The sequence below is a fragment of the Solea solea genome, chromosome 1 (genome assembly GCF_958295425.1).
Source record: "Solea solea chromosome 1, fSolSol10.1, whole genome shotgun sequence".
Taxonomy (NCBI): domain Eukaryota; kingdom Metazoa; phylum Chordata; class Actinopteri; order Pleuronectiformes; family Soleidae; genus Solea; species Solea solea.
In genome coordinates, this window is record NC_081134.1 from 5,632,245 (window position 1) to 5,652,549 (window position 20,305).

The 20,305-nt window shown below is 40.5% G+C and overlaps 3 protein-coding genes across 3 annotated transcripts; 2 read left to right on the top strand and 1 right to left on the bottom strand.

The window, feature by feature from the left end:
* Nucleotides 1–249: 249 nt before the first annotated feature.
* Nucleotides 250–2,240, bottom strand: psmb11a (proteasome 20S subunit beta 11a). The gene has a single exon (XM_058637751.1). It carries the CDS (start codon nt 1,470–1,472, stop codon nt 474–476), a length of 999 nt encoding a protein of 332 aa, XP_058493734.1. The 5' UTR covers nt 1,473–2,240; the 3' UTR covers nt 250–473.
* Nucleotides 2,241–2,310: 70 nt separating this feature from the next.
* prmt5 (protein arginine methyltransferase 5) lies at nt 2,311–8,276 on the top strand. Its single transcript, XM_058637726.1, has 16 exons — nt 2,311–2,470; nt 2,773–2,891; nt 3,329–3,414; nt 3,913–4,047; nt 4,167–4,279; nt 4,408–4,457; nt 4,544–4,707; nt 4,799–4,960; nt 5,068–5,145; nt 5,587–5,645; nt 5,760–5,882; nt 6,144–6,319; nt 6,924–7,127; nt 7,237–7,347; nt 7,430–7,494; nt 7,600–8,276. Exons 1-16 carry the CDS (start codon nt 2,373–2,375, stop codon nt 7,750–7,752), a joined length of 1,896 nt encoding a protein of 631 aa, XP_058493709.1. The 5' UTR covers nt 2,311–2,372; the 3' UTR covers nt 7,753–8,276.
* Nucleotides 8,277–9,671: 1,395 nt separating this feature from the next.
* Nucleotides 9,672–19,557, top strand: slc7a8b (solute carrier family 7 member 8b). The gene is made up of 12 exons (XM_058637739.1): nt 9,672–9,763; nt 10,109–10,334; nt 11,258–11,462; nt 12,495–12,646; nt 13,526–13,651; nt 14,280–14,433; nt 15,396–15,519; nt 15,765–15,868; nt 16,827–16,923; nt 17,030–17,179; nt 18,481–18,658; nt 19,125–19,557. The coding sequence occupies exons 2-12, from the start codon at nt 10,160–10,162 to the stop codon at nt 19,250–19,252; spliced, it is 1,593 nt and encodes a 530-aa protein (XP_058493722.1). The 5' UTR covers nt 9,672–9,763; nt 10,109–10,159; the 3' UTR covers nt 19,253–19,557.
* Nucleotides 19,558–20,305: the final 748 nt, after the last annotated feature.

A 20,305-nucleotide genomic window follows, 5' to 3' on the forward strand; every position in this document is an offset into this window, starting at 1 on the left:
TGACGATTTGATGTCATGGTAATAGTGTTGCTTTGATGCCTTGGTAACGGAGTATGACAATAATAATAATAATAATAACAGTTCCCTTTACAGGTTTCATTAATGAATTGATTGCTGAAGTTGTTCCTCGTTGTAATTCAGAAAATGTGTTAATTACCTCACCTATCATTTGACCCCATAAGATGAAACATTTAAAACATGCCGCCTCTTTTTCAAAATCAAACACATTTATTATTAGCCACAGCAAAACCTAGAACAACAAGCAGACAGCTGAATATTTTTTTGAATTTTTGAACAAGTCAAATCAACAGTGACAGGCACATGGAAACATCTGGAGCTTACATCAGCATTCTCTCGATCCCTTTCTATCTCTGCTATCTCTTCCCCCTTTATATACTTTTTCAATCTATTATTTTCAATTGAAGGCAAAAAAAACTGGTCAGTGATTTTATGCTTTTCTGAAATCCTCACTCCTAACCCAATTTCTGCCCACATACTGTCAGTTGTGTATCTATTTTTCTCTCCACTGCCTTTGCTCTTCTCTCCATATCTCTATAATATTCATCTCTCAAGTCCTCCCTCTCTCTTTGCTTCCATCCCTGGGCTGTGATGTGGAAGAGGTCCACATTGTTTCCAGAGTATGCATCCCTGTGAGTGGCTCTGAACACTGCTTCTCTTGCCAGGGAGATGGCCTCTTCTCTGCTCAGGTTCCAGTTCAGTCCTCCATCCAGGATACCATATGCATATGGTGAACCTGAACCAACAGAAATGACATCCCCTTCCAGTCGCGCTCCGTCACTGCACACATATATTAGATGAGGGCCATTGTTAGGAGATGCGGAACATCCTATTGTAGTATCGTGTTGGCTACAAACAGCTGCTGAAGCGCTATGACCAGTTAGAAAGGAGGAATCTTGTGGTGTCGTTGCACAGTCAGTGTTACCTGCTTCTTTGTCCCAGCCACAGAGTGTGAGAGCCACACACACATCAGTCCCTTTAAACGGGTGCAGCATAAATGATAAGAGTTTCGCAGTTGCACGAATTGACAGGCGCCTTTTGTTTCGCAGTTGGTACAGTCTGATCTCTCTGGTTAAAATCCGCTCCCACAGCATGCAGTCCGCACCACTGCCCGAGGAGGTGACCACCAAGTGAGAGTGAATGGGGGTAATCTTATGGACATGCGGGCATGCAACAAGCCCCCCGGCACTGGCACGTGTGTCCGCAGCAGCAATGACCCCACCCTGGAAAATAAAACCAAGGGTTGTTGTTCCGTGAGACAGCGTGAAAGGTCTGCAGACTGTCACTGAATGGGTGGTTGGGATGAAAAAGTGGAGTGGGCCCCCACCAGTCAATCCACATTTCCTGTAGTCAGTCATTTGCAAAGGCGAGACTGTATCTTCCCAAGACGAAGAAGAAAACCACTTGTGATATACAGAAATGTCCTTGATACTGCAAATATCTTCTAAAGCCATACTAATGGCATCAGAGAATCAAAATGAGAAGAGTGGAGTGATTGGCACTTACTCTCCCATTGGCTCTCCGACTTACTGTCCTCTCTAATAAAAAGACAATGTCTCGACCCTTTTATAACATCCTAAATATGACACCTTTGGCCTGTGTCCAAATGCCCTCTGAGTGATATTTAATGCTTGACTTGCTATAAAATTGATATCCAGAGAAGCCGCATTATGCAAACATCAGATGTTTTGCTTCATGGCCAAATCATAATCTTTTGTGAGCAAGACCTTACATTACACACATTTAACAACATTTGCAGTTGTTTGCTAGGTCTTGCTAGATTTTGTGACAGCTGGTATTCATCATGTTCCATCAGTGCATTCTTCTTCTTTTTGTATTCCCTTTCCTTCATGTTTATTTGTTCTTGATGTTCAACAGGTTTGCATCTGTAATTCTTTGCCTTTTTCATTTTCAGTTTGTTCTTATACAAAGATTAAACAAAGGTCATCAGCAGCATATAATTTATCTGAGGGGACAACAACAATTTACCCGTAACTTAAACTTAATAATTTATAATTACAATGTGGCAAATTCTTTTCGCAATAGATTCCGACATTAATACAAATACAAATGTACTTTTCGTGGAAAATATTTCAAAAGAAAGACAAAAATATCCACTCTTGATTCCGGTATTCAGAAACTGCCTGTAAGTTTGTACATTAAAAGTGTGAGTGCGCAGTTATCGCGATAATTTAAGAGTCGTGTAACTGACGTACTGCAAAGCCATTTTGGCTCCAAGTCACTTCGCTACCCAATGAGTATGTCCGCCCTTTCGGATCCAAGATGGCTTCTGTCTCCTCGAAACCCAATGAACAGCATTTGTCACAGACTCAGTCATTCAGTCGGCAAAAATCATGGCGTCTGCCAGCACGAGGAGCAGGTTGTCCTGCGGGAGAGATTTGGATTGTGTGCCGGAGGTGGCCGACACTTTAGCTGTGGTCGCCAAACTTGGGTGAGGAGCGTGTTGCACCCTGCAATTTTTGTTTCTTTGTAGAATTGAGTTTGCGGGCGGGCACCACCGCTTGTTTGCTAGCTTAGTGTTCGCGTATGATGCTTGCTCGCTAAGCTAGCCGGTGAATTGCCAGCACGTGCCCAATCACAACGATGCTTGACCCGGGTGTGCAGTATCTGTACAGATGAGTCTGCTGCTGAAGTCTGCGAGCTTCAGCGAAGCAGAAATGTTAGCCTTTTCACGTTTGACTGCGATTAAAAATCACCCCACTGAAAGCACTGCTTTGTTCCTTTCTTGTTTAGGTTCGACTTCCTGTGCATGCCTCTGTTCCACCCAAGATTCAAGAGAGAATTTGAGTCGGAACCTGCAAAAACTCGATCTGGTGCCCACACCCGGTCTGATCTGCTGCTGTGTGGAAGAGGTTAGTCCTGCCACCCTATGTGATTAACTTCTTCTTCGTCGTCTTCTGATACCCCAATTCATGCATAGGACCGTTGCAACACCATAGATTGATGACATATAATGCTACAACACGTGCAGGGTTGCCAGGTCTGCATGACAAAACCATTCCAGCTGCAACAAAGTCAGCCCATTAAAAAAAAAAAAAAAAATAGCCCATTACCAGAACTCCAAATATACTGCTGCTGCACAGCCTTATGGTCACAGCTAAAAGTGTTTTAACATCTGCAAAGTCAGCACAGAAAGTGTAAATATTTAATGCACTGGCATTTAAAGCAGATTACCCTATTGTTATTTATCAGAGGTCCTAAAATGACCTATCATAATAAATGAAAGTTGTATGAACATCAGTTTTGTGATTTTTCATTTCTCCCATGATGTTTTTTTTTCTGTTTTTAGATTGGAATACTCTTATTGTTGGGAAGCTGTCTCAATGGATCGAAGCAGATTCTGAAATAGCAACGGAACGCAGAAACGCAGAGGCAGTAAGTCCGTCACTTTAGAGCATGTGTGTCGAAGCCCAAGAAGACCTGCAGACACTTGGCAGAGCAAGTCTCCTTGGGCCGCAGTCAGTCTCTTTTCCAGTTAGAAATTTGATGCAACTCCTGCCACCCCATCCAAATCTCAACAGGAATACACCTGCGGGTCACATAAAAGAAAAAAACAAGAAATGCTACACAAAAGGACATGATAGACATCACAGAGAGTGCACTAAGAATATTACTTGTAGAGGTTATCATGATAAGATATACTGGTTGGAGCTCCTCCTGGTGTAAAATGTTGTACTGTGTGATCCTCTGTCGCCACTCACACATTCTGTGAACTAGGGATACCACAAGTCTTGGTATGCTGAACTATTCGGTTTGGCAGAAAAACATAAACACATCAAACTGAGCTTTTGCATCAAAGTATTGTTGCATCCTGATTGTGACCAATATCTTGTCTTTCCTATCACCCTTCATGACCATTGTTTTTCTCTCCAGGCTCTGGCACAGGAGCTTAACTTCACAGCCTACCTGGGTCTCCCTGTTTTAATGATTCCTCTGAGGGGCCCCAATAATGCCAATCTAGCTCGCCTGCTGCTCAACCACATCCAAACAGGACACCACTCCTCAAATGTAAGACACACAACCTTACAAAACTCAATGTGCTTCTGTAGATTGCTTGAAGATGGTCGAAAAAACAGTTGGGGGTTGAAGTAATTGGTTAACTGCTGTTGTCCTCTGTGTCTGAATAGTTTTGGATACATGTTCCACTAATGGCACCAGAGGATGTGAGGGAAGATCTGATTGAGAATGAACCGACCACTTGCGTCGATGACACTAGTGCTGATGAAAAGACGTGGAGCTGGTGAGTTTCAAGAAAGTCACTTTCGCTGTCACTCTTGTTGTCTGAATGCTACAAATGGCAGCCATTGATTTCCTTTCCTGAAATTGTGACACATTAGTTTACTCGCCCCTGTTCCTTGGCTCCTTTAGGTGGCACTCGTTAAGAACCCTTTGTGATTACAACAAGAGGATCTGTCTGGGTGAGCGAGCATACTGGGAAGAATCGGTTCTTTAAGATAATAGTGTGGTGGTCTGTGATTGACGTTTTACTGTTTTACTCTTGAAGCTATTGAAATTGGAGCAGACATGCCATCAGATGCTGTTATAGATAAGTGGCTTGGGGAACCAATCAAATCAGCCATACTTCCCACAAGCATCTTCCTGACTAACAAGAAGGGCTTCCCTGTTCTTTCAAAAGCCCACCAGCGAATCATCTTCCGTCTTTTCAAGGTAAAGAATAATGAGCAGAAGTTGTTTCATTAAAAAGTGATCGTCATCTAAATATGGCAAGTTTCTTAATGAAATGAATGTCTTTGCGTAGTTGGAGGCTCAGTTCATCTTCACGGGCAACAGTCGTCACTCTGACAAGGACTTCAGATCCTACTTGCAGTATCTGGAATACCTCAATCAGAACCGGCCCTCACCCAATTCGTATGAGCTCTTCGCCAAGGGCTACGAAGACTACCTGCAGTCTCCCCTCCAGGTCAGGAACTGCTTTTCTCTGTTTATTTGACTTTGTTTATACTTTCATATGATGATGATGATGATGATGATGATTATTGAAGGTTTTGTCTCCTCTCTTCTATCCAGCCTCTTATGGACAACCTGGAGTCACAGACATATGAAGTGTTTGAGAAGGATCCTATCAAATATTCACAGTACCAACAAGTAAGACCACCAGACGACAGACATTTACAGTGTTGCCATAGTTTGAGAACCCTCTAAGATTTGTCACGCAAACATAACCCATCCACAGGCTATAGCCATTTCACACAGACACTAATGCAGTGTTCCATATCATAAATAGAGGGGTAGTATTTCATCAGATGAACAGTGCACTGTGTACTGACTGACTTTATTTGCACAATAAAGCATTAAAGCATCTGACTGCATATATAAATGATAGATTGAACTGCATCTAAAGGATCATTTAGGATCCCTACTTACACAAGAAACTCCAAGTCTTGATGGTCGCTTGATGAACATGTTTTTACTGTTTGTGTGAAACTAGCCTTAAGACGTTGTAGATAGTGTAGTACTATATCTTCACTATCGTCTTTCTTTGTCAATGTCATCATTTTTATACCCTTACTTTGTCTGTTTTTGCAGGCTGTCTATAAATGTCTACTTGACAGAGTTCCAGAGGAGGAGAAAGACACAAATGTCCAGTGAGTAACGGGACAAAACTCTTAACTATGAATAGTGACGAAGCATAATTGCCACACCTGTTTAAAGCTTCACTGATCACAGTGCTTTTTAAATCCCCCTTTTTCTCCTCACAGGGTGCTGATGGTGTTGGGAGCAGGTCGAGGTCCTCTGGTCAATGCATCTCTGCGTGCTGCCGGACAGGCCGGCAGGAAGCTGCGTATATACGCTGTGGAGAAAAATCCTAATGCTGTGATCACGTGAGTAGAATTCTACTGCTCCTTATCTCAGTATCTTTCACACTGAAACACTTTTGCCACTGGACATGGTAAGATGAGTGTCAGTGGATTATATTGTGAGTTGAATTTAGGATATTTTATGCCAGTTCTGCATACTGGTGTGATCAGATAATGAAACTAGCAGTAATTGCACCTGTTTAAAGTTAATTGTGCTTCACTTTGCATTGCCTGAATTTTTTAAATATTTGTTTAATTCCCTGCCCTCCATAATTTTTACTTCAGGCTGGAGAATTGGCGCTTTGAAGAGTGGGGAGAACAGGTGACCGTGGTGTCGTGTGACATGCGGGAGTGGGCAGCACCGGAGAAAGCTGACATCATTGTCAGCGAGTTGCTGGGATCATTCGGTGACAATGAACTCTCCCCCGAGTGCTTAGATGGAGCTCAGCACTTTCTCAAAGGTAATTGACTGGTGTGCTTTAAGATGGTTCTAAAGGCTTTCACAAACCATTCACTTCCTAAGCTTCCCTTCATCTAACCAATCAAAATGCATGTTGTTGATGATGTGGCATCATAAAATAATTCCTGAAGTGGCCACATGATTAAGTTTAAGCTCCCTCTGTCCTCTCTTCTTCATCGTTAGCTGTACCTTTTCTTTTTATAAAGACTGAGCACCAGTGCCGCACCATTTCTAGCTGCTGACTCCACCTATTTTTCACCTTTTTCACGTCCTTATAATTTATTTGAGTGATCGTGTCACGCTTAATGTGGATTGTGAGGGTGCAACACTCCAGTTAATTATCAAAATAACTGGTGATCAGTTGAAAAGTTGATTATACTTTGATGTATTTGTTGCAGCCCTAGTGCTAACTGCTAATACTTATACTTATTAACAGGTAGAATTTGATGCAAATCCACATAATGATCCAGAGTTTTGTTGCTAGCAAAGAAAAATTAACTTGAGTCATTGAAGCATGTTGTTCCCCTCCATTACCCTCCCGTCTTTCATGCATCTCAAATCCCTTTCTCTTTCCCCTTGTCCTCATCTCATCATGTGACCCTCAGATGACGGAGTCAGCATTCCCTGTTCCTACACGTCCTTCCTGGCTCCTCTGTCCTCATCCAAGCTTTACAACGAAGTCCGCAGCTGTCGCGAGCGTGACAAGGACCCGGAGTGTCACTTTGAGACGCCCTACGTAGTCCGTCTCCACAACTTCCACCAGTTGGCTGAACCCAAACCGTGCTTCACGTTCAAACACCCCACAAATGGTAGATGGAGACACGCTTAACTTGTATTGTACCCAATAAAACAGACACAACATGCATATTACTGTGATTCAATACAAATCTGTTGACCAACATTTTGTTCTTATTTCAGATATGAACAATAATCGCTATCAGTGCCTCCGATTCTCAGCAGGGTGTAACTCTGTACTCCATGGCTTTGCCGGCTACTTTGAAACCACACTGTACAAAGATGTCACACTCAGTAAGTTGACTTAAAAGAGAAAGTGGTTTTGTCATGAGAATTGAGCTAAGTGGTAATAATGATTATATTGTGTGTGTGGCAGGCATAAAACCAGATACACATTCACCCGGGATGTTCTCCTGGTTCCCCATCCTCTTCCCCCTCAAAGTAAGATTACGGTCTCTTTTAAATTGATTTCCTTTTAATTTAAAATGGTTTAAACCTCACATTGGCGTACTAATACTTTTATTTCTCCTCTGTCCCACCAAATAGCAACCCATCTCCATATCCCGGGATGATGATATCACGGTGAGGTTCTGGCGCTGCAACAATGGGAAGAAGGTTTGGTATGAATGGGCAGTGACTGAGCCTTCCTGTTCTGCCATCCATAACCCAGCAGGACGCTCCTACACAATTGGCCTGTGAAGATGACGCATCAACAGGCACACACTCACACACGCTTCAGTGAGATTAGGTGGCAGTTCAATGGGGGGTGAACTGGTTCTTGATATATATACGCCTTGAGAACCTGTCATCAGTTCAGTCTGGTTTGACATTACCAGTAGTAGCACTTTTATACCAGCAAAGAGAATTGAGCCAGATTTTTCAGTTTGTGTTCTCATAATCTGCTCTTCAACAGGCGTGGACTGTATTACTCACACAGTGCTATTTCAGTGAGATCTACTCATTCAGATTACGTCAAACGTCCTGTCAGTGATTTTGTGATAATCCCCCCCCCCACACACTTTTCTGAACAGTGCAGTTTGCAGACATACACGTTTAATGCACCCAAACCAATGCCACACATTCCGTAGTAATTCATTCAAACTGGCAAAACCCCTTTTCCCCCCAATGTGTTTATCAGAAGAATGTTGTTTTGGAACTGTATCTCCATACCTTTTGTTATTTTGTTGTTTGAACCATGTCAATAAAGGCGACACCATAAAGTTCTTGATATGTTTTTCAACTTCTTGGGATCAGAAGGAAAATAATAGCAATGTGCACATTTTACTTTGACAGCACTATAGATAGATGGATGGATAGATAGATAACTTTATTTATCCCCAAGGGGAAATTGGGTCATCGTAGCAGCGGTACAAATAAGTCAAAAATACAGAAAAAAACAATACAACCACGATACAAAAATGAAATTAAAAATAAAATTAAATGAAAGACATTGCAATACACAATGAGCCAAACTATAATATACACTATGTACAATAAGGCAGATAAGATGCTTAGCAGTGGATTTTAATGTGACAGATAAATATATATATATGGTGCAGTTTTATTTGCCAGTAATTTAAATTATTTCCGTGTGATTAGTGGACGTTTCTGTGAGGCATTGTACATTGTACATAGGATGGTTGTTAGTGGTAGCGTATGTAGATGGTGACGACCCAAGCTGTTTGGGATGTGATTGGTTTGGTTATACAATGAAGTCTTGACACATTCTACTAATTTTGAACCTTTCACTGTGTTTATGTCCCGAGTGAAGACCCGAAACATGCTCTGCCTGAGTTTACGTCAAGCATGATAAGAGCAGGCATCATGCTCGGCATGATAAGACCAGTTTACACATCCTACAAAATTCAGCTGCTGAAGAAAACACAACTTGGGGCCCACATATGAAAAAACACTTCCGTACAAATTACATTTTAGTAAGGAATTAACGATGAAATGTTTGTTTTTTTCAAATCTAAATTATTCCAAACAAGGTTATTGGAAAGAATCAGCTAGTATCTTGCAGTAGTTTTGTACATAAATGTATGTAAAAGTGCCCCCCGCCCCCCGTTTTGGGACGGACGACTGTAATTATGCAATGACAAAGTAAGACATGGGGACTTCACACTGCAATTTTCAGTAAAATCTCTTAATTCATTAAACCCCAACATTGTCAACTAATTGTCTTAGTTTGTGTTGAACAGAGTGATTTTGAGAGTGACAATCTTATATAAAATATGTAGGAATGTTGCCATGCACACACTAACTGAGACAGAGTCGAGATCATATTTAATATTATCAGTATAGCTTTATTTACAGATAAATTGTAAACTTTTATTTACCTGAGTATCATAGCAATGAACTAAAATTGCTTCAGCCTAATTTATTTTTTCCATGTCAATTGAAAAAAATGTATATTTTATAACACTAGGCTTTACCATACCACTGAACTCAGTGTAAGTGGACAAATGATTTTCAATAGCAACAGCTGAGCACTGGGTCCTTACTATGGGGGGCGTGGCCTACGACGTGTTGACAGTGTTTGGTCGTCGCTGATTGGTTGAAAAATAACCAGCGTTTCTATTAATCGAGGCTGTGAACCGGCTCGCTTTTACAGATAAAGCCGCCCATCGTTAGCCCTCGACAGGGATAATATCCAACATGAGTCCAGTCACAAAACACGGAACTTTTCACCGTAGCTGCTGAAGAGACGGTGGGTCACAACAGCACTTAATAATATGACTTTATTTGTTCAGTGTAACATAGTGAAATAAAGAGCACAAGTTTCCTGTTGATGGCTTAATTGCAAATTCGAACAGTCCTGTCGGTAATTACGGGCAAAAAAGTCGCTTTATTCCCTGTTTAAAACGCTCAACATGGACGTTTGTTTGTTAAAACACAAACACACGTGTGTTTGTGGTCACTGTTGTGTCAATGCTTTAATTGTGTTGCAGTTTATTAATGTGTGCACCTGAAAAGATGCTGTCATTACTTTAATTGCACGAAATAATTGAGGACGAAAAACACTGACATGGTTTCTTAATTAATGTGACTGTAGGCGAAATAGGAAGAAATTGCTCCTCCGTCGCTTGAAGCAGCCGGGGACAGAATGAGCGAGGGTCCGAAGAAGCGGAGCAGCAGCAGCAGCAGCAGCAGCAGCGGGGGGAGAAGTCTCTCAGAACCCGCTGAATCTCCGTCTGTTACGGGAAAAGATGAAGAAGAAAGCTCCGCGGTGGGTCTCAAAAAACAAATCGGCCTCGTCAGCGCCTGTGCCATTATCATAGGTAAGTACATCAGAGTCCATCAACACGAGCTCAACATGCACATATTAGCAGGTGCGCTTCACGACCCTTTGCGGACCAAGGGCAATAGGAACCCCGGGGGGGGGGGTCCTTTGCAATAAAGTCAATAATATGTTGTTTGTAAAAGTGGTTCCTGAATGTCAAGAAAGAAACTTCATCATTTGTGCTCTTATTCTAAAAGGCCAAATTCCAGCTTCATCATAGCTGGAAACATGCAGCGAAAGCAGGAAGCGTTGCGAGGAGGGTATGTGAAGGAAATGCCTTATTACCGCCGAAGAGCTGCTTTCAAAGTTATATTCATTATTTAAACAAAAACCTACTGCTGTGAGCCCTTATTTTCAAAACGGACTGCAAAGACTCCGTTCTGCTCAAGACTGACTAACCCAACCCTCAGAAACCAGCTGTGATCAGTAGTAAAGAGTGGCTCTTAAAGAATGCTTTAAAAGTGTATATGGTCTTTGATGGAGGAGGGGAAAGAGGTTCACTGATGACATTAATGCATTATGGAGAATACAGTATATGTATTGGAATATTTAACTCCATAATGTTATCATTGACCCAAAAAATCAAATTTTTAACTGCTGACACGGTGGACATATACTGAGATTAAACACTGATGACCATCTCAAGAAGAAACACTTTTACACAAAATGGAAATGTCATTAAAAATGTCGAATGAATAGTTGGTAATTTATCCAACTGTTGACCGACTGTCTCTGGCTTTGCTGAGCTAGACTGTTAAGTGCCGTCGTCACATGACTGGCTCGTAAAAGCGTCCATACCAGCTCATGTAACTTTTAACTGGTGATTAATGCTGCAGTTTAATTCAAATGTCCCACAGTGGCATATGTATCATGAGTGTTTCCTACATTTAAATGCTAACTGTGTCCGTTTCTCTCACTAAGGGAATATCATTGGATCTGGGATTTTTGTGAGTCCTAAAGGTGTCCTGGAGAATGCCAGCTCAGTGGGTGTGGCCCTGATCGTGTGGGCCACAACAGGACTCATCACAGCTGTGGGCGCTCTCTGCTATGCAGAGTTAGGTGTGACCATACCCAAGTCTGGGGGAGATTACTCCTATGTCAAAGACATCTTTGGAGGACTGGCTGGGTGAGCTGAAGTGTTACTTTGCTTGATTATAATACGTTCAAGGCCTTCAATTGTGGAATTGATGTCAAGTACAGTTGCTACAGAGATCTGATGTGAGGATGCGGAAAGTAGACATTTGTCTGATTCAATTCATCTAGAGCTGCAGCTAACGATTATTTTCATAATCGATTAATCTGTCGATAAATCTAATTAATCTGTCCATAAAATATCAGAAAACCTTGAATGTTGATCAGTGTTTGTCAAACCTGGAAATGATGATGTTCCCAAGTGTCTTGTTTTGTCCACAAACCAAAATGATTGACTTTAATGGATTTCTTTTTTACTGTGACCTATTTGAAATGCTATATTCTAATGCAAGGCTGAGAACTTCAAAAGATATTAGATATTTATTTCCAACATGTGTGTATTTAAATTTTTATTTGCACAGATCACAGAACAATCAACATTTCGAGAATAGATTTCACTAATTCACTGTGTTGGTTCAAAATTAAGATTTTAAAATGATTTGAATTGTTCAGGCCCTATTAGTTTATTATTGATGATTAACAGAAGATGTTAAACATCCGTAATATTTCACTATTGCCTTCTTCTGCATTCAGTACTTCATAAATCTTTATTCTCTTCTCCTTCTGCTTTTACCTAGCTTAAGAAGATGATGTTGATAAACTCAACCCTAACTCAAAGATTAAAATTAAATCAAATGCAATAAATAATTCACTATAAACTGTTTTTTAAAAGTTAGGCATGATGAATTGGATTTGAACAATTCTTGAGATACAATCCTGTCTCCACCCTACTTGCCATATTATTAAATGTTACTGACCCAGTTCCTCATTTCTTTTGTCTTTAACAACAATCCTGCTGTTTATTACTGTTGAGAACTTAATTTCTTTAGTTCTCCATTAAATTTTTATACCAGTGCTGGAGTTATCACATACAAAGTTGTGCTTCTTTGAAGGGAGCGTATGCAGTTGTATGGCCTTGCTGGCGTGCCGGACACGTCTCATTAACCTTCGCTGTGCTTTCTCTCAGGTTTCTGCGTCTGTGGATCGCAGTATTGGTTATTTACCCTAGTAACCAGGCAGTGATTGCTCTCACCTTCTCCAACTACATCCTGCAGCCCCTCTTCCCCTCCTGCCTTCCCCCAGACAGCAGCCTTCGCTTGCTGGCTGCCGTCTGCCTCTGTGAGTGATGTGAGAATAAAACTGAAGCCTAAAATGCGATCACTTAATGTCAGAAACGTAGTGCAGTCCACTTTGAAGGATAATATCCAATATGATATCTAAGGGTTGTTTTTTTTTTGTACTTACTCTTTTTTTCACTTTGTCAATGAAAAATGCCTTTATTTTCATACGCCTCTAGAAAAAATAAGACACTTCACAGGTGGCAGATTTAATTGATGGTGAGGATATGCTGGAGGCAGTGATTCAAGTTGTGCAACAACTACTTGACTTGGTGGTGAATACTCAGTCTTTTAAGCACTTCACAGCCAAGCTGTTTGTATGTCTTTTGTGGGTGAGTCAAGGCTCAAAATTAACTCTGAGATAATTTGGCTTCACCTTGATGATAAATGTAATTTACATTTAAAAAAAGAAAAAAGACATTTAAAATTAATGTAACAAGCAGTGAAGGTCAAAATGCTTTCTTACCAGAAATAGGCTTTTATTTTGAATCTATAAAGTGGAGCATTGTAATTACATTTGGGGAGTGCATAATCTGGACATTGGTTTTAATGTTTTTTAAGAAGACAGGCTTTTCTGTCGCATAAGCATGAGGCCTGTGCAATAATATGGTTTCTGGGAACCTCTGTACTGTTTTCAATAAGTTTAAAAATAATATATATATATATATATATATATATATATATATATATTAATTTATTTATATATATTTATTATTTATATATATATATATATATATATATATATATATATGTATATGTATATATATATATATATATATGTATATGTATATGTATGTGTATATATATATATATATATATATATATATATATGTATATATGTGTGTATATGTATGTAACCTGATGTGATCTTGTGTCTCAGTGTTGTTGACATGGGTGAACTGCCACAGTGTGCGATGGGCCACATTTGTCCAAGATGTCTTCACCGCTGGCAAGCTGTTGGCCCTGGCCCTCATCATCATCATGGGTATTGTCCAGATTTGCAAAGGTAGTATATGTTATGTAGCATTTCATATTAAAAATGTAGTTTTTTGTTTTCTTTTCGGTTCCCCTTTATATTACTGGCCTGAGACAAAAGTGGGAAACATACAGCTGCAACCACAGTACAGGCCTCTGGTGCCTTTCACAGGATTTGTGATCCCAACATTAAAGAGATTAAAGGCCCTCATAATACTTCAATCCACTCGTAATTCCCTCTCACAAATGCACGCACATACACACTGCAAGGCTCAATGCCAAACTTATACGTGAATGAATGAATGAATGAATGGATGAGGCCTCAGTCCCACTTTGTTCTGGATAGAAGCTCAATGTGCAATAATGTTTGTTTGGAATCTATGGTAAAAATGTGAGAATATTGAGCCTGATAACCTGTTCACAAATGACAAATATGGTTCAATATGTTTAGTTACATTTATCAATTAGATGTCAGCAAACAAAATGTGTCATTAAATATACTTAAATCAAAACAAAACCTCTGTAATCAGAAAGTGCTTTAGCTAAATGACTTGCATCACAAACATGGAAGGTGTTTAGTGCCCTCTACTGAGTGTGGTAGTGTAATGTAGCCGTCAGGATTTTCATCCAGTTCGTTGCGTTTTGTTTTTAATTTTCAGGTCACTATCACTGGTTGGAGCCGGTCCATGCCTTTGAGACCTTCCGTGACTATGACGTTGGTCTGATAGCTCTGTCCTTCCTACAAGGCTCTTTTGCGTATGGAGGCTGGAACTTCCTTAATTATGTCACAGAGGAGCTGGTCGACCCGTACCGGTAACACAAACACGTCTCTCTTTTTTTTTTTTTTGTAAATGATAAGAAACCTCAACTGGTCTTATGAAGTCCTCTCATTACATAAAACAAAGGAAATGAATGTCACTTAGTTGCTTAAGAACCATGAGGAGAAAGAATGCAACCATGGCTGCAATTAAAGATACTTAAGAGTTTAGTAATCTATCAATTATTCAATAGTTTTTTTTTTTTCGTCCATAAAATGTTCAGTTTTTGTGCTTAATTTTTCATGAAGGGAGCAAAAAAAAACACAAAATGTCTGCAAAACCAGAACTTGTTGTATGATTAATTGCTTATTAATATTGCTGAGGATTGATTTCGTTTTTTGGAGCCCTTAAGGCTTAAAGCTCATCAAATATACCCCAAAACCTTCTAACTAACGAATCTGTCTCAGTAGGATGATACTTATTCTATAGTCAAGAGTTGTGTAATCTGTATATGTAGATTGCTGAATTTGTCTGGAAAAAAACAGACGCACTGATGAAAATGCATGGTAAATATAGAGGAGATGGATTATGTAAATCACAAAGGAGTAGGGCTGAATATTGTAAATATGAGACTGTTATTGTGATAATGAACATTTATGTAAAATGTGGGTATGGGCTGGAAATGTTTTGATATAATATGAAGATGTTTTTGCAAACCAAATGGACTATTACTTGATTTGTAACAAAGGCCTTTCTGAACCCAAAAAGGCTGGACAGTATTTTTTTTCCCGCTTTAAAACAATGCAGTTAGCAAACTGTAAAATAGTTGTTTTTGATTGTGTTATGCCATTAAAAATTTTAGAAAAATCACAACTAGATATTTTCCCCAAATCATTCAACTCTGACAAGTACCATGTCAAAAGTCCATCCATCTAATTAATAATGTTGGGTTGAATGGTTACTTAAGACACAAATGTTGAACCTGTCATAAACCTGTCTTTGTTTTTTTTCCCTCAGGAATTTACCACGTGCAATCTTCATCTCCATCCCTGTCGTCACCTTTGTTTACGTGTTTGCCAATGTTGCTTACGTCACAACTTTGAGTCCCCAGGAGTTGCTCGCCTCAAACGCTGTAGCAGTGGTGAGTAGGCCGATCTACAGTCACTCATGTCTGAAGAAACGTTTGTAGAGGATGCACGTGGGTTGAAACGTTGTGCGAAATTGAGTTGTTGCACTTCTACGTATGGATTTTAAATGAATCATGGTGCCTATAACCCTTATAGGCAGTTAATCTTGGACGTTCTTGATTATTCAGTTACTGAGTGTTTCAACTGTCTGCATGTTTCATCCTCCTCCTTCTCTTTCTACTCCTAATATTTCTCCCAGACATTTGGAGAGAAATTGCTCGGAGTAATGTCATGGATCATGCCCATCTCTGTGGCACTCTCCACCTTCGGTGGAGTCAATGGCTCTCTCTTCACATCGTCGCGGTCAGTTTGTCCTGCCTCTGTTTGACCCATGTCTGTCCTGCCTGACTTCACTTTCCAGCCTCTGACTGCTGTGTTTTTGTGTGGTTTCCTCCCAATGCTGATGTTGTTTGGCTAAAAAGGAATACAAGCTAAATAATTCTGCAGTGTAGACCAGATTTCAGATTGTAAAGAAAATAGCCAGATTAGGAAAGTGTTTTCAAGATGCATATTTGACTCTTGCCAGAGTGGCACTACTATAGAAAACACATGGACTTTACTCATCCTGACATGGAAGTAGGACAGAATAAGCAATTAGCCACTGGGGGCAAGTCTATGGAAAAATTATCTTCTACTTCTCACTTGATTTAAAACATTAGTAAACATTTTCCTGAGCAGTTAATTGTCTCAATCACTGGTTTCTGTTCTTCAATAGAACATGGTGTCAATTTTTCAGTTTCAAAAACTGACATGCAGATGTTCAAATTGCAAGCCTCAAGGCTTCACAATGGGAGTTTGTTTTGGAACTGGAAGTGTCTATAGAGTGCAATCCTCAGTTTCCCAGAGTATCAATACACTGTCCTATCTCGCAAGGTTAACAATACTTCAAATATATTTAGAAAATATATCATTCATGACCAAAACATAATTACCATAACCCACTTCCCCAGAAAATTTCATCTAAATCCGTCTATTACTAAAGTTATGCCGCTCACAAACGCGACCAAAAATATCACCTCATCTGTAACGAGTGTTATGGCTCTACTTAAGTGATGTTGTCTCTTAAAGCACTGAGCCTGTTTTATTCCTGGCCCATTTTCACTCCTGTTTTTCCTGCACTGGTGTTTCTGTAATCACCTGAACTATGTTTCCCGAGCTCTTATCAGATGGTGAGTGCACACGGCACCTAAGCACCATCTGGCTCTGCTCTCAGGATTTAGTCGTCTTTGGGTTTTGTTTTTTTGCTTTTTCTGTGTCCCAGATTGTTTTTTGTCGGAGCAAGGGAAGGCCATCTCCCACGCGTGCTTGCCATGATTCATGTCACACGCTGCACTCCTATTCCAGCACTACTATTCACTGTGAGTGTGTTTTTTTTTGCTCAACACACATCGGAAAATGTTGTCTTTTGTGTCCTTTTGTCCTCCAATCTGCCCCTGAAAAGAACTAACATAAGCCTCCTTTCAGTTGATCACGTCTCTGCTGATGTTGTGCACCAGTGACATTTACACCCTTATAAACTACGTGGGATTCGTCAACTACCTCTTCTATGGCGTCACTGTCGCTGGGCAGATTGTGCTACGTTACAAACAGCCTGACCTGTATCGACCCATCAAGGTGAGAGTGACAGTCACCAACCACTTTATTAAGAACATCTGTACTCGTGCTTATTTATGCAAGTATCCAGTTGGACAATAATGTGGCCGCAGCTTCAGTTAATGTTCCCGTGCAGTTCACATGCAAATATCTGCACACACAAATACATTTTCAGTGTAGATGTGCATCAGACGTGTGCACAAATGAGTGCGAATCAGTAGTGTCGCACATATAATGCAACATGCCTGTTTTTCTGAGCACGTCCACATTCCATCAAGAGCACACATGCAACATAAGGCCCCAGGGCCCGATCCGGCCCGTGGACTAGTTTTATCTGGCCCGTGACTTCCTCACAGGTTACATACTGACCAAACATTACAGTTTGACAGCATTTTTACTTTTCAAGTGTAAATGCTGTTGCCTACCCCTGACCTAATTTTTTGCAATGTAGAGTCCATGTTTTCATACCTGAATGTTACAGCAGTGTGAGTAGTGCTTTGAGTCACTCTGCACCACCTGACTATCTATCTACTATCTTTATTGTTGTCTCCTCTGCCTCTCTACCGGTCACCTAAACACACAATAACAGTGTAGTCCGACAAAAAAATGACATCCATGTGTATTTGCATACTGCTCTCGAATGTGAGAGACGATCACATGTGGTCACAGAAGATATGTTACATGTCCCGCTAATCGCTCTCCACTTATGATGGTGTATATATCAGGATGAGTGGTAATACAAGGACAGAATGGGGATAAACTCACCAACTCCCACTTGAAGGGTGAAAAATGTAGCCTGGTGTCTGCAGAGCTGCAGATGGCAGTGTTACAATTTAGCATCATCTTCATGAATCCAACAGACCAAACATGCCTTTTTATAAACAGCCAGTCCAAGTAGGGAGTGAAAGTTTAATGGTGAGGGGAATATTTAGGCATAATTTTGGCCCATTCATACTCGCCATGTGAACCTTTTATGGTCACAATCTACCTGGCTACTTCCATGAGAAAAATGTACTATTGCACATGGTACACTATGATGAACTTCACTGATCACCTCACTATTTACCGCATGTATATCCATTAGAAATCCTTTGGGGTGGCAGGAATGTGCAGCGTCATTGTTGCTATCAAGCAAATGAAGGCTCTACTTGGTATTAGCATATCTTTACAATGATTGATTTATATTTGATATTCTGATAAAAGTTCTAAAGATTACTCAATTTGGCCAAACATAATCTGGCATAGCTCTGATAAAACTTTGGAGTTTAATGTACTGCAACATGAATTGGTCCGGTTTAAGATGACTGTCCCTCCTCCTCCAGGTGAGCCTTGTATGGCCTGTGATCTACCTCCTGTTCTGGGCCTTCCTGCTGGTGTTTTCCCTCTACTCTGAGCCTGTCGTCTGTGGTGTTGGACTGGCCATCATGATGACCGGTGTCCCTGTGTATTACTTGGGAGTCCACTGGGAAAAGAAGCCACAGTGTTTTAATATTGCTATTGGTAAGTAATAAAATAGGCTTTATTTTCCCCTCAGGGTAATGTTTCTTGGGCAAAAGTGCTGCAACAGCTGAAGAGCGATACACAAATTCATAGAATATTAATAATGGAATAAAAAGATGAATATTGCATCTGCCCTTAAAACATTAAAATGTCTCTATGGTATTCTGTGGGTGTATTTATGCAAAGTATATCTTATTAAATTGATATACATGTTCAGTACAAGTGGCTGTACTGAATTCTGATAAAATAATTAAAAAGAAAACACTGAACTTCTTCAAACAGGGCTTTATAGTGTATACTACATAGACTTTCAGTGTGCATTTGAGGTCATTTCATTTGCCAATTGGGCATTTTATGTGTAACCGCAGGTTAAATGTATTAATTAATTTTTAAAACAGAACAAATATCTTTAACATATATATGGAAAAAGCGTTTCCTGATTCTTTTCTTTTTCAACTGTATCCAGGGAAAATGACCCATCTGTGTCAAAAGCTGTGTTCGGTGGTCTACCCAGATATGGGGGGGAACCTGGAGCCCCATAGTCCACCAAAGGAAGATGGAGTCGGGGAGATGGATGCTGCCTCACATGGCTAACTGGACTAACCCACAGACAAGTCCCTGAAAGAAAAGCATACTCTTTATTCACTGAATGAACACTTTAACACCTAACATGGTCTACAGCACTGGACACTTGGACATTGCCCTGTTGACTGGGCTTATTTCTGCACTGATAAAGATGGAATATCACATACACTAAACATAAATTATGACCGACACTTTGATGTATTCACCACAGCATTTAAACCACCTCCTTTTGGTTTTTCTTGGATATTGTGTTTGTCATTGTCTTGGAGGCAGTGGTGAAATATTTTAATATTTTCATAAATCTGTCATAATCACTTCTGCATATTTGTTGTTTGTCTTGAGTACATCTTTGTGCTGTTCAGTCTTAATAGTATATTTTGCAGTGACATCTATGAACCCCACTAATATGCAGCTCACCACTACAACATCAAACCCCACCCTTCTGGCTGGGGGGGGGGGGGGGGGGGGGGGAGGTCTCACCTCTGAAAACACTGAAGTGTAGGCCTTCATCAACATGAGCCAGAGTCTTGTCTGACCTGCAAGTGGCAGTACTGAGTCACCTGATATTGAAGCCTGCTGAGGTGTAATGCTGTGTTTACACCCGACGGGATTTTTTTTGTGCCCATCGCATCAGGATGGACACAAGTCGGCGTACTTTAAACAGAAGTAACGGCCATTTCTTTTCATCATCAACCAAAGCATTGTTGCACTCTGTTGTGGAAACGTCTGCAGAGAAGAAACTGCCGTAAGGATGAGAACTGCATCCAGCGACACATACGGAGCTCACAAAGTAAGGTGAAACCCGCCAAGTTGTGTTCGGCTATGTAAGGTGTTGTGAAACCCCACAAGATGGCGGTTTATTCTCTGGAGACGTTTCCTGCAGAAAATTTAGTTGTCCACGCCGCACAAAAAATATGTTTTCCCCCTCCATTATGAGCAGAGTCTGTGGCCACTGACAAGTATGTGACGTCATCTCAATGCTGTCTATCACAACTATGTATCGGATTTGTATGTAAAGTTGTCACCCAACAAATTTGCTTTGCGCCCATGGTGAACACAGCA